The sequence below is a fragment of the Pempheris klunzingeri genome, chromosome 5 (assembly GCF_042242105.1).
Source record: "Pempheris klunzingeri isolate RE-2024b chromosome 5, fPemKlu1.hap1, whole genome shotgun sequence".
NCBI lineage: Eukaryota > Metazoa > Chordata > Actinopteri > Acropomatiformes > Pempheridae > Pempheris > Pempheris klunzingeri.
In genome coordinates this window covers 18,248,196-18,267,876 of record NC_092016.1, presented here as the reverse complement: position 1 = coordinate 18,267,876, position 19,681 = coordinate 18,248,196, and the positions used below count along the sequence as shown (strand labels likewise).

Below are 19,681 nucleotides of genomic sequence, written 5' to 3'. Positions count from 1 at the left end.
GCACTAGGGGGTGATGGCAGAGTCAGCCTTGGGGCTACCGTGTGGTTTATATTTTATGTGAGTGGACACACTCCAGGTGACATAAACACACACACACACACACACACACACACACCTGTAGTCACACGGTACTGCTGTAATCACGTGTCTATTACTGATCTTAAATAAATGGACACTGTCCCTTTAAGAGCCACCTTCGACTGAGTGCACTCGGCCATTTCCGTCTCCAGCCAGCCGGTGGTGTCACTCAACAACCGTGGAGACTTCAAAATCACTCTAACATGCCCAGCACTACTCAATAGGGTAGGTTTCAAATTACTATTGAATGCTGGAATAGAATAAGATAGTGCATTAATAAAGGTTGAATGGGGAGTTTGTGTAAATTCCCCCACGCACGGAGTGTTTTTAGTTCAGTCCGAAGGAGCCTGTAGTTAACGTTCGCTAAATTTAGTTATTCTGAGGCTAGCTAGCACGCTTCACTGAAGCTAATGGTACTAGCTAGCATCATTTGTTGAGTAAGGACAGCGTTATCGGCCAATGCCATGCTCTTGTCAGTGCCCGTGTGTTCAGTGTGTAACTGCCCCTATGCGGTGCGTGTGTGTTTTGTGTGATGCACTAAGAAAGCACTCTGTTTGGTGCCGAGTTTTCTTCTTTGTTTACAAATGTAGCTTTAGCCCAGTCTGCAGGGCTAGCTAGCAAGTGTTAGTTAACCCTTTGGGTTTGTCAGCAAATAATAAAACCACGTTACCAAATTCCGTTAATTAAAACGGCTCTTTTATATGTAGTTGAAAATGTAACTCGTGGTTTGTAAAAATATCTTTCGTGACTTAATGGTCACTGTAGGTATCACTGCTTCCCACAGGCACATGCTGGAGGATCATTTCACTTTCTGCTCAAGGACTCTGACAAGGAAACAACTTGTCATTCCAGAAAGTTGGGTGGAAATCTTTCCCTCCATTTAAACTGTGAGTTTAGATTGACACACGTGTAACAAATGCACTTGTTTCTTAATGAGATTCAGCCTGACCTTATTGTGTCATCGTTCATATGTGTACACAAGAAAAACCAAGATGTGTGATCTGTTGTGTCTGTGTGAACACTTATATGCGATTGTGGTCTTTCTTGTAACGATTATTTCAGAGAAAAGCTGTCAGGAAAATTGTTCAGCTGCTCCTCTGATGGTCAGCCATGGATGAAGATGACAGCCAAGATGAGCTGATCAACCGCAGTACGTCCCACAGCAAAGGGAAAAGGGCTGCGCTGTGGGCCATCTCAGGTAGCTCTTCACGTTTGTTATGAATCATGACTTGATGAATGGATGAGGAAATTCTTCTGACAAATTGTATTTACCTTTTATTAAAGTGTAGTATCAAACATGCCTTAAAGGTTTTAAAACCTCATGCATTTTGTGTGTAATTTAATTTGCATTTACCTCCAAGATGACTCAGACGATGCTGAAGAGGAGTCTGAGGAGGGAGAATCTGACAGTGGTGAAGAGGAAGAGGGGGGTCACTTAGATGGAGAGGATGATGAGGAGGAGGAGGATGAAGAAGAAGAAGAAGGGAATGAAGAAGAAGATGGTAGGAATGGCTGGATGTGCAATTTATGTCACTGTCAAAGATGGCAGTGGTGGTGGTCTACTTTTTTTTGAAAAACTAGAGTATGATATAATTAGCCTTTGCTTAACTAGTTTCTCTGGATTCCCTAAGATTTATGTAATTACAAAATACACTGAAGTCTCTCATTTGTAGCTGCTCTGATTCAACCTACACAATGTTGGATTTATTTTACGTAACAAATCTTAGTGGCTACAGCAATACACTGCATTCTTAAGGTGTGAAATCAATATATTATTTGCCCACTTCTTTATGTTATGCTGCAATATCCTCTATAAATATGGAATATAAATAGATTTCTACTTTCTTTATCAGATGATGAAGAAGAAGAAGAAGAAGATGCTAAGGCTGAGGATGGAGCTTTTGGGGGAACCTCTGCTGACTTGGCGGGGATGAGCTCGGATGAGGACGCAGAAAAGTGTCCCATCTGCCTTAACTCATTCAGCAGCCAGCCTGTTGCAACACCAGAGGACTGTGAGCACTACTTCTGTCTTGACTGCATCCTTGAATGGGCCAAGGTAGGTTTGACTCAATGTTGTATGTGACACTTTGTCACAGAGCACTTTATAGTCTTTCATTGTTGGTATACGTGTTTAAAAGCATGTGTGGTAGAGAAAGCTGAATGGTTCCTGGTGTTTTGGTTCTCCACTATTTAGAACGCAAACTCCTGTCCTGTAGACCGCATTGCCTTCAACAGCATATACCTAAGGAAATGTTATGGAGGCAAAGTGAAGAAAATGGTGAGTGCTTTCAGTCTTCTCTAATATAACTCCTGGCACACTTACTACTCTATATTTATATACTAATTGCTTGCGTGTGATTTTTATTTCTGTGATGACTGTTTCATTCAGATCACAGTACAAAAGCCTGTGAAGGAAGTTCAAGAGGACAGAGTAGATTTGGATCTGGAGCAGACCAACTGTGAGGTGTGTGGGGGCAGTGACCGTGAGGACCGCCTCTTGCTCTGCGATGGCTGTGATGCTGGGTGAGATAGATACGATAATACAAAATAACCCTTTCTTAGTGTCTTGAAAGTTGGTCTTTTGCCTTTGTTACAACCTTAAAACCTGTTGTCTCATCATGTTCTATAGTTATCACATGGAGTGTCTCACACCACCGATTGACTCTGTTCCTGTAGAGGAATGGTTCTGCCCTGAGTGTCAAGCCAACAACCGTAACTCAAGTAAGCCTTTATGTTAATATGTTGAATTCATACTTGTTGAAATTATATTTCGGACTTGGTAGTACTTCAAAGACTAGAAGAAAACTAAATCTAAAATCTACATGTTGTAATATTTTAGTGAACTGATGTTCTTTGTAAAATGCTGCCGTAGTGCATTTCATGTACTTGTTTTAATTAATTTTCTCTCTATGTATGCAAGTCATTGTGAACAGTAATGTATTGCAAAAAAAACAAATATAAAAACACTATATTTATCCAAAGCTTCATTCATTATATTACAGGTGACCATGATTAAAAAAGTCATTGAAATATTTGCGCTCATTAGCATGCTTTCACTAGTCAAACATTTAAATCTTGACACAGGGGGTTCAGCTGAAGAACTTAGTGACACAGAGAGCCTACCTTCGACTGCTCGGCCTGCCACCAGTCGCTCCCAGTCCCATGCTGCAGGTCCCACCAGAGCAATCGCTCGGACTCAGCAGAGTGAGAGGGTTCGAGCTAATGTCAACCGCCATCGCATCACACAGGCACGCACATCACAGGTTTGGCATGAGGCGTGATGCTTCTGTTTTGGCTTATTTTCTCACTTCCACTGACATATGCAGACTGGAACTTGCAGCAGTGTCTTGACGTTCCTCAAAATTTGTTGTTGTGCAGATTAGATTTACTAATTGTTTTTAAAACTTGTTAAATCATGTATTTGGTTAATGCTCTTGATGGGATAGTACAGATTTTTTGAAGTGATGTTGTGTAAGGTTCTTATTCATAGTCGGTGTATTACCTGCTGTAGATGGCCGTCGGCATGTCCTCAGTTTGGAGAAGCAGGCAGGAGTCCTAGCACAGAGGCTAAGCAATGTACTGCTGGGGAGGAGGGTTGCAGAAAAACACATCATTAGCCACCAAAAAAAGGCCCACCTACAAAAATCAGTCTAAGTGTATGCTATATTTAGAATATTTTCATTGCCTTACATTGCCATCAGAAAGCCCTTTCTGACAGGGAGTTGAAGCCATTATCTCTTTCTCGATGGTCTCTTCAAAGCTACCAGACTCCATTGACAAAAACCTTGTCGTTTTACCTTACAGAACACAGGAGCTTGAACTGATATAAATTTTTTTTGGTGGTACCGTTTTTAGGAGGCTAAAATACTTTTTTCTGCTGCAGTACATTGCTTAGAGTCCGTACTGGGGCTCCTGCCTGCTTGGGTCATGCCAACCGCCATCTACTTGGAAATTTGCTGATTATGTATAAATGTTATGCAACTCCTCTTCAAAAAATCCGAACTATCCCTTTAAGCGCTGCTAAAAGCAGACATTCTGGCACATGTGTTTGTCATTTGTTGTGATTGATTGTTGATTGCTTGTGCTCCGGAGTGGTGCATGTATGTGGGACTTGTGAGACAACAGTGGTTTGTAGAATTGAACCAGTGGAGTAATGCAAACCATGTCTCACCAGTTGGCTCCCACATATCTGATTCAGTCCACTTGGCTGGATGAGACCATTAATGCTGTGGTGGCTGGGCTCAACACGTCTGTCTACATACGGGATTTTACATCTCGTGTCCCACCTAGCCATAGGCGCAGGATGGGTAAGTAAGAAAACACACACACATACACAGTTCAACAGTTTTCAGATAGGGTTAGCACAATCACAAAAACACACATGAACAGGTGTAGTGGAAGGACAAGCAATTGGTAGCTATGAAATAGTGATGTGTTTCTGATGAGGGAAAACTTCTATGATTGACTGAGCAGGAAAGCGCAGGAAGGTCAGAAGGAAGAAGACCTCTTCTGCTAAGGGTAAAAATGTTAAAGGAGCGAGCACAGGAGTAAAGAAGAGGAAACGAAAAGTGAGGAGGACTAAATCTAGAAAAAAGCTGGTGAGTGTGCATCAACATCAGTCTTAGATTATTTTGAATGTTAAACTAGATGTATTTACTTCTGAATGTGAACAGTTTCTCTTCTAGTCTAGTCTATAGTTATCTCTATATCGGTTTTCCCTATAGGTCTCCAAAAAGACTTCTCGAAGCCGTATTGCTAGTAATCTTGGATTTGTAAAGGACAAGAAGAACTCTTCACTTCCCACAGTATACCGGCCATCAGAGCACACGTTAAGTGGCATGCGTGCTGACATAGGTGCTGCATCCCTCTCTATCTATGGAGATCCATTTGACCTGGATCCATTTGTGGACCGGTAAGAAGACTTGTTTATATTTTAGGGATGATCCCAATGCCATTTTGGTGGTCAAAGTCACTGTGACCTCATGCCTGTCCCATTCTTGTGAACTTGACAGACAATGTAAACTGAATGAATATAAACTGCAACTTTTTAATTCTAGTTTGTAAACAAACAATAAGTACCAACTTACAATTATAAATTCAGTTTACTATCAAATGTTTGAATTGTTAAGTCAGCCTTATCATAATCGTGATTATATAGTTATTACTATTATCTGTTTAAGTAGATAGAAGTGTTTATGTCTGCGTTTCATTGTATTTGTATGTAGCTGAGAATATACAGTCCTCATTATTAAGCAAACTCTATATTACGATACTGATTTGACCAGGGAGGAGACTGAGCAGAACGTCCATGTTACATCACTGTTGGAGGCCAAGAGACGAGGGATCTCTCGCTCTGCTCTTCGCTCTCACCAGCCTGTTGCTCGACCAGTCACTGCGAGCCTTTCCAGGTAACATCCCCTTTTTGCCATTGTGTGTAAGGTTGGTTATTGACAGGTTTGGATTTCAGACTTCTCCATGTTCTTACAGCATGCTGTAAGAATGCAGGCTTTTTTTTTTTTTAATGTTGTCAGTTCCCATCATGATGACCCAGAATTGGGTATTGCTGGTATGTTGCAAGTAACAATTGTAAATGGTAATCAGTTTTGATGATGAGAAGATTGAAATTTCAAAGTGAATGAATTACACTTCCAATTCCAAACACTACTAAAGTGCATCATGTTACACATCTTATTTGCTAATACAGGTAATGTCTCATAATTGTGAGGTGGCATAATTATGAGATTTTTTTTGTGATCAAGATGGTATCTAGCTTGATGAAACCCTAAGAAATATGGTTGGTCTAATTAAATGTTCGCTTTGCTTTACCAGGAGGGGTATGGATGTTCCCCAAGCAGGGGGTGTTGTGGAGGCGGCTCCTGTGCCCGACTTGCTGGGGAGCATCCTATCAGGACAAAGCATGCTCTTGATGGACAGCTCTGATGTTGTTATTAATCGAGATGGTTCCCTTAAAGCTACAAAGCCAGGTTAGTGTGTGTTGCACATTTAAATACAATGTCTAAACAGTGACAATTAAATGTGTTGTAGCTGTTTGATTAGAGATTTTAGCCACTTGTACTCTAAGCCAAAGGCAGGCAGACAGATTGACTTTTTCTTGCCTCTTATGAAGATAAGTGATGCTATTGACTTAGAGCCATTTATATTAAATCCAGCTGTTGAATATCAAACAACTCCAAATTAACTTAAGACTGACTAATTCATCTAAAATGTCTAGTTGATGATCAAACCTTAAACTATCTTCAAACTGGTGTGTTCCTATGAGCAGCAAAATAACTCAATTATTTGACTCTTTATATGCGTTTACCATTTGTACATTTATGTGTTACAGTGATGCCATCTGCATTAAAGCCAAGTTGCAGCAAAAGCAGTAGCTCAGGAGATGCCAGCACCTGCATCAACCCAGTGATGTCACCCAACCAAGGAGACAGTTCTTCGTCTCCCCACCACAGTGGAGACCTGCCAGGATCCTCCTGTAGCTCCACGAACAGATCTCTCTCCTCCACCCACGTGCCACCCTCAGCCAGCCACATCCAACCACCTCCACATATACCACACACACCACCCCGACGTCATCCGAGTTTGCAGTCACCTTGTCCAGTCAGAGCCAGCCACCCTCCTGGTCACCGGGGAGGCGATGGAGTACGAGCCCCCACCCCTTCCTCTTCCAGCTCCAAAATCAAAGGAATGGCCCCATCACATTCCCAATCTAAAAAAGCGCCTCCAAAGCCCATGTGGGTAGATGTGTCAGTGCTTCCTAGGATACCAAAAATAAAAAGGGAGAGCAGCACAAGTGATTGCATGAGTCAAGGTGGTAGCAGTGGCAGTAGTAGAAGCAGCAGCAGTAGTAGTTCTACCACCACGAGTAATGGTTATGCCATGCTAGAAACAGGCATGAACAGCCTTGCTGGAGACAAGGGCCGGCAGCAGAGTGTAGACCAGCAAAAGGGAAGGGCTGACAGTCAGGGCCAGAGGCAGAGGCCAGACGGAGCAGGCTCGTCAGCAGCCTTCTCAAACTCATTCTCCTCTTCTTCCTCCTTCACTGGCTCTCCTGCCAGCCAGTCACGCTATTCCTCATCTTCATCAGCAGTGAGCTTCCGCATTAACTCTAGCGGGAACTCGTGGCATTCAAGGCGGCTAAGTATCCCGTCATCCTCTGCTAGTGGAAACGACATGCAGGAACCCCGGAGAACAAAGCAAGATGAAGCAAAAAAGAGACAGCTGCGCAGAGACAAACAGATGCTCCTGGCATCACATACGCTGAGCAATAAGGAACAAGACAATAACATCTACGATCCCTTTAATCCCACTCTGTCGGACTCAAGCATCTCAGACTATGAAGATGAGACCACAAGCCTGGATGGCAGCTCCCGACACACCTCACACGACGATGAGGCTACTAGTTTAGGAAACGAGGGTTTAGTGCAAAGCACGCAGGGCCTGGTTCAGGTGAAAACTGAGACGGAGGAGACTGAGATCTCAGCGGAACAGCCAAGACATAGTGCTCAGGAAACCGTATCACAAAGGGTCAGATGGTCAGAGGAATATATCAAGGTTGAAAAAGAATCAAGATTAGTCGACACTGAGACTGAGAAACAAACAGCACTGCTTGACACTAAAGTTAAAGTTAAGAGGGAGCCAGGGTTAGATGATGCAGGGGAAGTTGAAAGGTTTGGTGACAGCATTAAACGTTTAAATTCAGAGACAGCAGAGACCACATCAACTGTTCATCACAGCCTGGACCTTATAAAGACTGAGAGAGAAACTCCAGAAGAGCAGAGTGCACGGAGTGTTGGAACTTCCAATAGTGCTCCTGGTAACTGTAAGAATGATTCATCCGCATCCAGCTCCCCTCCCACCAAGAAACAACAAAAGACAGAAACTAAGCCAGATATCAAACCCTGTTCCAAGTCCCCGCCAAGAGATCTTGGCCATAACAAGAAGACCCTCCATGCCTCGAAGGAGCGACGTTCTAGCAGTCCAGAGACAGACAGAGGCAGGAGAGGTGAACATCATGCCTCAGGCCAGGGAGGCCGGCAGAAAGAAAAGGAGAAGGACAGAGTAAGGAGTTCCAGACGGTCAAGGTCCAGAGAGAGGAGAAGGGCCTGCTCAACCTCAGAAAGCTCTCGGTCCATTTCTCCTGAAAGGGCTCGCAGAAAGAGACAGCGGTCGCGGTCGCGATCCAAAGACAGGAGGCAATCTAGGTAAATGTGTAATTTTTTTGTCCATTAAGTCTGATATAAAATATTGAATAATTTTGATTACTAAATTACTACTAATAATGGTATCAACTACTTACTAATGTTAAGAAATCTACTGGGGACTAAATTGTTTCCTTCGGTTAAATTTTTTTCTTTTTTTTAATGATTGTAGATCCAGTTCCAGCTCTAGCAGCAGAGACCGTTCAAGGAGGAAGAGGAACAAACAAAGGAGCAAGGAGAGAAATGATGGCAGAGAGAGAGACTCCGAGAGACGACTGGTGTCAAAGGACAAGAGACATGGTCGGTCTCGCTCAAAATCACGTTCCAGATCTAGGTCCAGATCCAGATCTAGATCAACGGACCAAAAACGTGGTAGTCCTTGCTCAGTATCACGGAAAAAATCACAGTCCAGATCCAGATCCAGATCCAGGGACAGGGACAGGAGGAGAGACCACACACGGCCGCAGCAATCGTCTCTCTCCTCAAAAGGCACGGCGGAGTCACGATCAAAAGACAAGAGGAGACGCAGGTCTAGATCCAGCTCAAGAGAGAGAAGGAAAGAAGGATCGTCAGCCAAGAGTTCACATAAAACGTCAGCCTCCTGTGTTTCATCCTCTAAAGATGCAAAACAGTTACAGGACAAGAAAAGAGAAAAGGGTGTCCCTCAAAGCTCCATAAAAGAGGAAAATGTTGCTACGGTGTATAAACCTAAACCAGAAACTCTTTCCTGTACTACCACCTCTAAAGTTAAAAAGGAAGACAGAGACCTCAGGACAGACAGCCAGGCCACAACGGCAGAAATGGCGAAAGAGATGAAGGCTGGAAAAGAAATTAAGAAAGAAAAACAACCATCACTAGATATGTTTGAAGACTCTCCTATTACTAAACCAATAAAGACAGAAGACACTGACATTCATAATCTAATGGCCATCAAAGGCGTCGATGATGCGGGAAACAATGAAGACCACATCAAGACTGAGACTTGTGAAATCCCCATAATTAAATCTGAGCCAAGATCCTTAGAATTATGCCACTTATCCCCCGTCACATCATCTTCTACCCTGACCACACCTGCAGCTGTCACCCTCCAGAATACAGACCCACAGTCTGACCCAGTGTTGATGGCCTCCGCCGGACAACCAAACACTGGTGACCTCACCGTCCCTGTGAAGCAGGAAGTTCAGCAACCGTCAGACTCTGACGATGACTTCAATGTTGACGTAATGCTAGACAACCTGGACTGTATGAAATCTGAGCGCTCAGAGGGGAGTGGTACATCTGTCAAACAAGAGAAGGAAGTAGAAGAGGGGAAGAACGAAGGAGAGCAGGTATTGACTCCAGCGGGAGTGAAATCTAAGACTCAGGTGAAGAGGGTTACCTGGAATATACAAGAGCCTGAGGGGCCACAACCAGAGAAAACGGCAAGCAGTGAGTGTTGTGTTTTGTTTTGTTTTGTCTTACCGCCATGAACACATTAAACATGTATGTAACTTTATTTTAATGAGATAAAGCACGTTTTCGATCTGGCTGTCAGCGAAATGTGTTCTGAATTCTTCCCTACATAGAGCTGGCTCTGTATAAATTGAAGCTGAAGCAGGAAGGAGCTCGCAGACCCACTTTGACAGTCCAGACATCGAGTCAGGTAGGACTGAGTCAGAACTTGCCGAATATTTCAAGCAGGTTACTTACTACAGCCAGTTACAGTTAAATGACCAGAGGGTGGCAGTGTTTAGCTAACATGAGATCATTCATTGTTCAGACAAAGTCATGTGACAGAAACTAAAACTGACACTGAAGTACTTTCAGACCAATCGAAAGTGAAAGCCACACTAAACCAAAACTGTTGTCTACACAATAATTCCAAACTCATTCTATAAATCTATGTAAGATGCATAACAGCCCCAAAATTACTTTTTATTTATTGTCTTTTATCCTATCCTCCTGTAATCTATTAGTCGAGACATTTTCCATATATCATATACATATGTCATCTATATAATGTCCCTTAAATTTTACAGGACATCACTGGTGCTGTCAGTGACCCCTCTAAGAGGGGTGCTGTAGGTCCGCTTAGCAGCTCCTCCAGACATGATGGTGTACATCCTGAGAGGTTATCAACCACTGGACAAAGAGAGGCAGAGGAAGGGGATTTGTCGAGGAAAGACATGGTGAATCTGGCTTTTGAGTGGTTAAGCTTTAAACTGAATATCTCAAGTATCATCTCTGGTTTTGAATAAACATTTAACCTCCTTCCTACTCTGAGAGTATTTGTGGATACCATATCACAACGTTTGTGATGTTTTGCTCCTGCCAACAGTACTTGAAGAAGCTGCACATGCAGGAGAGAGCTATAGAGGAGGTGAAGCTAGCCATCAAGCCTTTCTACCAGAGGAGAGACATCAACAAGGATGAATACAAAGAGATCCTCCGCAAAGCCGTTGAGAAGGTGGGTTGAACGGTTTCACCAACCAATAATTTGAAGCCCTAAGAGGTTCTGAGTAATAAACTCTTTTCTCAGTGTCACGGGTCACCACTGTTTTATATAGTTATCTTGTGTTTTTGGTCGTCAGGTGTGCCACAGCAAAAGCGGGGAGATCAACCCGGTGAAGGTGGGCAACCTGGTTAAGGCATATGTGGACAAATACAAACATGCTAGGAAACACAAGAAAGGAGAGGACTCAGGGAAGGCACAGGAGGTTCACACTGAGACCATGAAAACCTCTGACAGCCCATGAGGAGGCGTGAACTACAGGCAAGGACAGCCACTCCCCCACCGTATGTTGTATTATATTACATTACTTTTTTCTTTGTATCCTACCACTGGGTGTGCTCTCAAAACTCTCTGACATCAAATGGTGAACTAAGATTTGCTCAAAGCTTCAAAATGGAACATTTTCTCTAATACTCTAACGCTCTCTATCTTAACTGAATTTTGAGGAGACCTTTTTTTTTTGTCGATCACTTGAACAGCACCTACTGGTGTCTTGAGCTTGGACTGTCGCGGCCAAGAACTGGTGTTTTTGTGTAGTACAGCTCAGAAACTTAACAGGAGACCTCGAGGTTGTGCCTTAAGGAGGCAAATCTCAGAGACCCTTCCGTGGAGTGATAAATCAGGTAGCTTTCTCTACAGGCATATCACTGGGAGGTTGCAGTGCAGGCTTTGAGTTTTTTGTTTTGTGGGAGGGAGGGGGTATTTATCAGTGGCAAAACTAATTTTGTGGTTACTAAGTCCTATAAAGGTATGCAGATACTTAAGACGTTTGTCACATTAAGGAAAGACACTGTTATGCAATTTTTGTAGAAGATTTAATAGAGTAATTTTAGATTTGGTTGTAAATAATATAGATTTGATATATCCACTTATATGTTCCTTTCTTACTTGTTGCCTGTTGTGAATGACTGACATAAATGGTTCTAGTTTGTAGAGTTGATTGCTTTGTTCTGTATTTGAAAGCCTCTGTTATTTGTCTTCCACCCCTCTAATATCCTTGTTTACTGAGCTAAATCTAGTCCAGCGTACTACAGGTTAACTCTGGCTCAGTACTTTGAAATGAATAATGGAGTCTCCCTGCTCTAATAACACTCTCCTCTTCACTTGTTTTCTTATGTTCTCAGCACTATCTGTTTTTCAACCCATAACTGAAATGTAGAGAACCAGGGAATATTTTGTCTTTGTGCCAAACAAGTAAAACTACTAATAATAAAAAAAGAATGCACAATTTCCTTGAATAAGTGAGATTTACTACATTTTGTTAAACAGTGGAGACTACGTCCCCAAAGTACAGTAGGTAATACAGATTTTATGTCGGACTGTACAGGATTATAGTACAGACTTCATGTCTGTATAGTACAGACGTTGTCTTGCAAAAATGTTAATGTCTGAATCTGTCCAGTCTGGTGCTCTCATGTACACAAATGTTTCAACTAAAGTCTTTTTTTTGTTTTCTTTTTGTATTTCACGTTTATTAATAATAATAATTAAGCTAATTTTACTGGTATAATGTTGTGGTTTTGTGAGATCAGTTTATAGTCCATACATTGGAAAAATACTGGAGCATCTCACAAGTCATGGCATTTTCAAGGTAGAATATGATAGGAGTGAACACAGGCCTTTATTTGGGAACATTAACAGCATCCTTTCAGCGTTAACCTTGAGGTGTCTGCTGTATTTAAGTACGGCCTCATTATGGCTGCTTTGCCCTGGTGTTTTTAACCTAAATTTTCCTCTTGGTGATGTCCTTTACTACTCTGCATTGGTTTCTAGAACAAAAAAATGTTCATGAGTTCTGCTTGTTAACCATTTTGTTGTCTATACTAGTTAGTTTGCCTGCTGTAAAGACCGATTAGGTGGCTGGTTGGACTTGCCTTGTACTTAAACACGTTTAATATGGTTTTGTAAAGCCAACAACTAGAGGTGGAAGAATCTCAAAAATCAGGTGCTCATGTTTATCTGAATGTATTTTATCTTTTTTTTTTTGTTTCTCCTGCATTACTTGTTCAAACAGGCCAGGTGTTTCTGAGAGGGAACACAAATGTTAATAAATCACTGATGATAAATAGGGTTTTGTCTCAATTTAATTCAAGTCATATTTTGGTTTTGAGGATTTTGAGGATTCACCTTATATGTCTTGGTGTTACATTTCAAACTGAGCCACCACAGACTGAAACCAGCATTCATTTCTCTCATCTTTTCAGGAACAATGTTTTAATGAAAAATTATGTCTGTCTATTGTCATAGACAAACCTAAAGCTACAGTAGAAGGGCTCTGCATTGTGAGCTACTAGACTGGAGGAACTCAAGTTTTCCAAGCCTTCTGTGTTTTTTGGAAAAATGCCTGGTCTGGCTGTAAGGAAGCAGCAGATGAATTGTTTTCTTAATCTGTTTTAAGATCCCATTGCAGTGCAACATACACTGCTGCACAATTCTAATGAACTGAGACCTCATTCAAAGTTTTACAGTTTATTTAAAATGTAAATAATGCCAGTTAGGTTTATTCAGTATGAAAAGTGCAAGAACAAAAATATATATTGCCATCACTGGCTATATGACACAAACAATCACATACATTATTAAACATAACTTTCATTTGCATTTTACAAGCTCATATACAATATGTGATCAAAATCAAAAGGCAAAATCTTTACATTTTAGAAAGGATTTACCATCGTGTAAAGCCTCATTTGGTTACTAGACACATAATATCAGTTGAACTATACATTTCATAAAAAGATAATTTGATACTTACAGTAATCATAAGTTTATTCTAAGGAAAAGGGTACTGGCCTTTTAGTTAGGTAATGTAACAGTACAATAGTGATGGAGTCAATTTCTACTTATGTAGTGATTAAAAATGTCAGTTTTCTTTGCCAGCTTATGACTAATGTGAACACAATGTGAACAGCAGGAGGGTGTAATGATCAATAATAATAATCAGTAATGACACATGATGTAATACCCAATTCAGTTTTGTTCATTCCCGTTTCAGCTACTGTGACACCCTGAACATGTCACCGGTTTTAGGGCTTTTAGTGAAGCTTTAGGTAATAGCAGGACGTGTTGCGTCATGTGGACCAATCAGGGGTGCAGAAAAGGCGCCGCAGCGTGTGCCGGCTCCTCAGCTGTCGGCAGACCAAAGACGGAGTTAATGAGATCATACAGGCTGTTGTGTGAGATTTGTAGACTGACGTTGGCGCTGTGAAGAGATGAAGCCCCTTCCATCTGGGCCATCTCATGAAAGTGTCGACAGATCAGAGGGACCACCTGCAGGGGCAGAGGCACACGGACGTTTACAACACTGAGCTGATCTCAAATACTGTGTGTGCGTCTATGAGGTGAAGCTCAGGGGAAAAAAGCTCAGGGGAAAAAAAGGAGAGTGTCACCTTGACTACGATGAGCTTCTTCTCCAAAGGTTTTCCGTCAGGAAACTTCTCTCCAAAGCACATGTTGATGGTGTAGTCGGGAGAGCCACCATTGTTCTCTCTAAACTGTCTCAGTTCTAAACACAGATGCAGGTGGAGCCACTTATTTCACAGCACAAACTTTAACAGCAACAGCAATAACACTGGCTACAAGCTTTGTTCACGTAAATGAGCAAGAGATCCACACTTACCATTCACATACTTCTCAAAGCTGAGGAGCTCCACCGTGGTGTTCTGGGGCAGCTTCCTTGGGTCCGGGTGAGCCACGCTGGGATCACTGGTGCTGGCAAACACATGGCACCTGTCCTGCCTCCAGGCGTAGATGCCCGTCTCTCGGACCTCCAGGAGTAGACCTTTCTGGATGCTCTTAAGGATGCGGTCGGTGTAATCAATCTGGTGTAGAAAAAGGTTATGATTAGAAAAGTGGCCCCAGCACAACAGCCCTCTTTCAAAGTGCTTTATATGTTTAGATATCACCTGCACACAAGTTTTAAGATAGCTCCTGGAACATATACACTTAAAGGCCCCCTGTTCATTTTTCAGTTGTTTGATTTCTCTTTAAGTCAAGATGACCAGCTGATGTAATCGTGCACCTGTTTGTGGTCCAGCAGACCATCAGTGGAGGGGAAGCAGAGATGATGGGCATTGAACTCAGGGGCCTCGTGGTGGTAGTGGAGCTGCAGACGGGCAGTGGACAGCATGGTCTTTAGCACTTCCCTTTTCCTGTAGTGGATGGAGATCTCCAAGTCGTATATACTTGGCCGCAGAGGTGCGCTGAGGACTGGCGGAGGATTTACTGCAAAGAAAACAAGGAAACCCCATAAAGGTAAAAATAACATATAGTATCCTTTTTTCCAGTATGTCATTTAAATAAAGGATATCTGGCTGTATTTGGCAAAATATACCCTCGTAGTAAGCCGTCTGATCTGGTAACAGCTGTGGGTGGCTCTCAGCTGCAACAGGATAGCTTTCAAGTACAGCTGGATTCTGCTGACCATAGTTCTCTACCCACTGTGTCTCCTCTGCAAATGACAATAAAAAGCACATGAAGCTATATTTAACCATCATATACCATGTACAATCATTACTGTATTAGCTTATATGACCTCTACAGTAATCTTCGGTGCATTAGGCTCTGTACCTGATTGATGGCTCCCAAGATCCAAGGCCATGAGATTGTTAAGCAGGTTGTGCTGTTTGGAGGAAAAAGGGATAGCGTTGTTTAATATGTATTGAAGGGCAACAAACATCACAAAGAAAATCCTCGTGATATTACAGCAGTTAACAGAGAGAAGTGAAAGTGTGCTCCGAGCACCTCATTTCCTGAGGGGAAATACTTGGGAGAGCTGTAGATATCTGGAGTCATGTCAGAATCCTCCTGTGAGTCTTGCGCTGGCAGACCTTCATAGTTGTCTGAAGGCAAAGAAAACACACCCACATTTATTTGCATTCGCCCTTTTGCTAATCGTTCCACAGTGGCGGGCTTGGATGAAGTGACTTATCCTCTTACACTCGGTGTTGATGATCTCATAGATTTTATGAGGGTCGTCAGAATTCTTGGAATTATCCTTTATCATCTGGAAGCGCACGGCGAGGTTGTTGAGAGCGCATCGGAAGTTGGTTTTCCACCTGGCCTTGTCAGTGGGGAACTCATTGATTTTACCACTTGCTACAGCCCATGCCTGTCAACAACACACACAGAGAGGTTTGAATATTTAAGAGAGTTAGTGTATTAGCCAGAGGTGGAGAATAAACACAATACATTTATGTACCAGAAACATTTTTCCTCTTAATGCGCTACATTTACCTAACAGCTGAAGTTACTGGTTACTTTACAGGTAAGGATTTTACAAAATGAAGTCGTCAGATTCAGCTACAACAACACATCCCATCCTTTCCACACACAATCAGAGAAAACAAAAATGAAGACAGGAATTAGCAATCATCTCAAACCATATTTCAACACACACACACACATATATATATATATACACACTTGAGAACCACTGATAATGGATCATTAATTATTAATGTCATTGTTTTCTTAAAGGAAAAGCGTGACTGCTGGATTTTCACTTGTAACCAGTTACACTGTGACAGCACTTATGCTGCCTCTGCTTTCACTTAGAAAAAGTGGAAGTGCCACCATTGGTGCTATAATTGCTCCTGGCAACACCTGCGACGCATCAGCACCCTGACAGCAATGGAGTGAAGGAATCTAAATTGAACTATCCCTGTCACTTGTGTGTGTTTGCGGCACAATCTTAAACTTAACAGTCCTAACTCCATCCTTTAAGTCCGGGCATTGATACAGTATTATTGCAGCTGTGTCAGTCGACAAAGCCGTCAAGAGGTTATCTAAACATGTTGGTCCTATAAACACTAAAATATGGTTTAGTGGTTTTATAATGGCTGTTGAACCTACCCGGAAAATTTTACTGTCCTCGTCATTGCAGTCCTTTCTGGAGTTGTGTTTCCAGGGGACTCTGAACTTGTTTTGGCCCACGTAACACAGCCCAGTGTACTGGCCCGTCTCCACCTGCTCTATCAGCCAGCTGGCAAACTGGGGCTTGGGAGGGCTGAGAGGAAACATGATAGATCAGTGTCATTTGTCAAAGAAACATGCAACAAGAGGGCAGACAGAGGAAGTAGAGATAAGCACTTTAAACCGCACACATACACTAGACACTGTGTTGAAAGCTACAGTCAGCATACAGTCATTTTTTTTTTCTGGTCTTATAAAGACGTTCAAACAGAGGAAATACACATGTAGCACAAAATAGTCAGATCAAGTAATATTCAGAAACATGCACACTTTACTAGACTTATTCAGTGTGTTACTTTAAAGGATTTACTCCGATCCTTCAGTATGATAGACTGAATCTACATACTCAGCAAGTTTTACAAGGAAGTAAGTCCTGCAAAAAATGTCAGGTAATCCACTCACAAAACAAACAAACAAACAAACAAACGAGGAAACATGAGGGGCGAAAACAACAATTGGAGAAGGGAAGGCAAGGGATGAGGAAGTGTTTATCCTTACCTTTGCATTTTTGCAGTCGACGTGTTTCTCTCTCTGCCGGTCTGGAGGCTCGGAGCTCCTCGGCTGTGTTTATACACACACACTACCTGTGACATCACGCGGGGCTCTGACGTCTCCTCCCCCGGCGGGAGGGAGGGTTTTTGTGCAGCTTTTGGCTTTTCACACAAATCTGTGTGTCTGTGTGTTTGTGTGTTTGTGTGTGTGTGTGTGTGAGACCATCGAGGCTTTACTTCCGCACACAGAGCCTGCTAGAAGACACCCTCTGCCGGCCGGATGCAGGGTTGGGCCTGCTGCATGTTGAAGGGGAAATTTGTCCCTGCGGCACATTAGGCAAAGAAAATGAAAGTAGTGTCGCCTGTTGTGTTCACTGCCTTGACTTGCGTCACCACGTCACCCGCGTTTCATCATCCATTTACCGAGTTTCATCAGTACGGTTGTTGTAGATTGAAGAACTGGTTCTACAGGTATACGTGATGCTGGATTATCAGGCATTTAGAACATTATGCATCCTGAAAAATATGGGGACTTTTTTCCCCCCACAAATATAGGCCCAGTTATAGTACTGTAATATTAAAACAAGTTATTTGAGTTTATACTACATGTTATGTGATGTAAGTGACCCAAAAGACACTCAATTAAACAAGTGATTATAAACAGGAAAATATATGCACATTGGCACAGTAAGGAGACTTTGATTTAGACAAACTCTGATTTTATATATATATATATATATATATATATATACTACGCAGATCTGTCTGTTAACTGTGCTTTTCGAGAGCTGTTGCTTACTGAAATAAAGTCCCATGAAATCACCCAGTTCCATTGAATCTAGACATGTGAACCCATCAGAGAATGTAGATTGTGATAAGTGTGCGGTGTGTTCAAGTGTTCTGGGGGACTTTCAGAGTCTGTGTCCTGCAGGTGTGCGGTTATGTCATGTGTTTGAATGAGACAGAATATTTATAGGCAATGGGGGTGCCCTCATCTCAGCGACATAGACTTTAGTCAATTCTATTTAAAAAAGGGTTGCTCTGATTGCTCCAAACAAGGCTTCACTTCCTCTTTCTCACCATCATTGTTTTCTAATCCAACTGCACAGGAGAACACAACTGAATTAAATATAATTTTTTTATATATTATGAAATATTATTTGAAATATCTTTTTACCCACAATCACAGTACAAAAGGTCAGGTGCTGTGTGTTGCATGAGAGTGCAAGCTGAAGTTCGCTTGCGTCTATTGGGAAATATGTTTTTAACTTTAACTATGTTTTAAACTCGTTTGTCTAAAGTGGAACCTGGGAAATCAGCAAAACTGTTTAATTTACACCTGATTCAGAGATGACATTAGGGAGCAGCAAGGGAAAAAAAGTGGTGGTATTTGGAGATTTAATTATTCTCTCATTTTAGAAAACAAGTTTAAAAGAAAGCTAGGAAGTGCTACAAGAGTACATAATGTATAATGATATGGAAGATATAAATCCAGAAATATTATGGGAAGGGGTAAAGGTTACTCTAAGGGGTGAAATGATAGCCTACACCTCTTATAGGAAAAGATGCAAGAAAATCACTCAAAAGGGAAAATTGAGGGAATATTATATAAAACTTAGTATTGAAGAACCTTAAAGAGAGTAAAGCAGTAAAGCAGCATATGATGGAGGGTCTAGAGCAGCTAAGGTGTTGGCCTACAAACATAAAAAAGCAAAATAAGGCATCAGTTATGCAGTTAAACAAAAAAAAAAGCAAAGTAATTAGTAAGGGTTCAGTATAATAGTAAACCAATTTGCAAAGTATCACCAGGATCTCTGTGACGCTGTCCAAAGTCAAAGATAAATTAATGCAGTTTTTCCAAAAGTTAGTTACCTAAAGCTACAAAGGAACATGATATCACTGTCACAAAGACAATGTCAGAGGAGTAGATCTATAATCATATTAATAGACTTAAAATAGATACATTGATGAGGATATGGCTGAGTTTTTACGAAGAATTCCAGTATGAATTATTTCGGCTTGTGTGTAAAGCCCATAGTTGGCCAATGGATATCACCCTGTGATGAGGTCTGTGGCCCTATCTATCTGAAACCTTAAGGAACTTTGGTTTACACACCACTTTTATAAATTCATTGTTATGTATAAACATCCAAACGGCAGAGAGAGAGAGAGAGAGAGAGAGAGAGAACATCTTCAAGACATCGAAAAGCACCAGGCAGGGGGATCAATTTATCTTCATTGATTTTTGTATGTATTGAACCGCTGGCACAGCATATTAGTTTAGAACAGAAAATAAATATGTACAACAGGAGAAAATCATTAATTGTCCACATACGCAGATGATTTATTCATTTATTTATCCAAGCCTGGAAGTTAATTGAAGTGTGATTGAATGTATGCATTGACTGTAAATAAATGGGAAGAAATTGGTT

The 19,681-nt window shown here is 41.7% G+C and overlaps 2 protein-coding genes across 3 annotated transcripts; one reads left to right on the top strand and one right to left on the bottom strand.

Moving 5' to 3' along the window:
* The first annotated feature begins 229 nt into the window (after positions 1-229).
* Positions 230-12,837, top strand: phrf1 (PHD and ring finger domains 1). The gene is made up of 20 exons (XM_070830139.1): positions 230-303; positions 863-969; positions 1,143-1,276; positions 1,440-1,580; positions 1,932-2,134; positions 2,273-2,356; positions 2,468-2,601; positions 2,708-2,799; positions 3,163-3,341; positions 4,253-4,385; positions 4,552-4,676; positions 4,803-4,990; positions 5,364-5,486; positions 5,908-6,062; positions 6,425-8,297; positions 8,467-9,722; positions 9,860-9,936; positions 10,313-10,462; positions 10,612-10,740; positions 10,865-12,837. The coding sequence occupies exons 3-20, from the start codon at positions 1,189-1,191 to the stop codon at positions 11,027-11,029; spliced, it is 5,295 nt and encodes a 1,764-aa protein (XP_070686240.1). The 5' UTR covers positions 230-303; positions 863-969; positions 1,143-1,188; the 3' UTR covers positions 11,030-12,837.
* A 447-nt stretch (positions 12,838-13,284) lies between these two features.
* irf7 (interferon regulatory factor 7) lies at positions 13,285-17,294 on the bottom strand. Of its 2 annotated transcripts, XM_070830211.1 has the most exons (10): positions 17,257-17,294; positions 16,639-16,792; positions 15,724-15,895; positions 15,529-15,626; positions 15,355-15,406; positions 15,119-15,235; positions 14,807-15,009; positions 14,405-14,606; positions 14,175-14,290; positions 13,285-14,055 (listed from the first exon to the last, which is right to left on the bottom strand). In XM_070830211.1, exons 1-10 carry the CDS (start codon positions 17,262-17,264, stop codon positions 13,870-13,872), a joined length of 1,308 nt encoding a protein of 435 aa, XP_070686312.1. In that variant the 5' UTR covers positions 17,265-17,294; the 3' UTR covers positions 13,285-13,869. The 2 variants fall into 2 exon arrangements, with proteins under 2 accessions (XP_070686312.1, XP_070686311.1); XM_070830210.1 differs by lacking the exon at positions 17,257-17,294 and having other exon boundaries at positions 16,639-16,806.
* Positions 17,295-19,681: the final 2,387 nt, after the last annotated feature.

Coding starts and splice junctions, on each gene's coding strand:
- phrf1 (XM_070830139.1), top strand. CDS start 1,189: ATGGATGAAGATGACAGCCAAGATGAGCTGATCAACCGCAGTACGTCC. Junction 4,677..4,802: donor CTAAATCTAGAAAAAAGCTG/GTGAGTGTGCAT, acceptor TTTTCCCTATAG/GTCTCCAAAAAGACTTCTCG. Junction 8,298..8,466: donor AAAGACAGGAGGCAATCTAG/GTAAATGTGTAA, acceptor TAATGATTGTAG/ATCCAGTTCCAGCTCTAGCA.
- irf7 (XM_070830210.1), bottom strand. CDS start 16,806: ATGTTTCCTCTCAGCCCTCCCAAGCCCCAGTTTGCCAGCTGGCTGATA. Junction 15,407..15,528: donor ATTTCCCCTCAGGAAATGAG/GTGCTCGGAGCA, acceptor TCCTCCAAACAG/CACAACCTGCTTAACAATCT. Junction 15,236..15,354: donor TCTTGGGAGCCATCAATCAG/GTACAGAGCCTA, acceptor TGTCATTTGCAG/AGGAGACACAGTGGGTAGAG.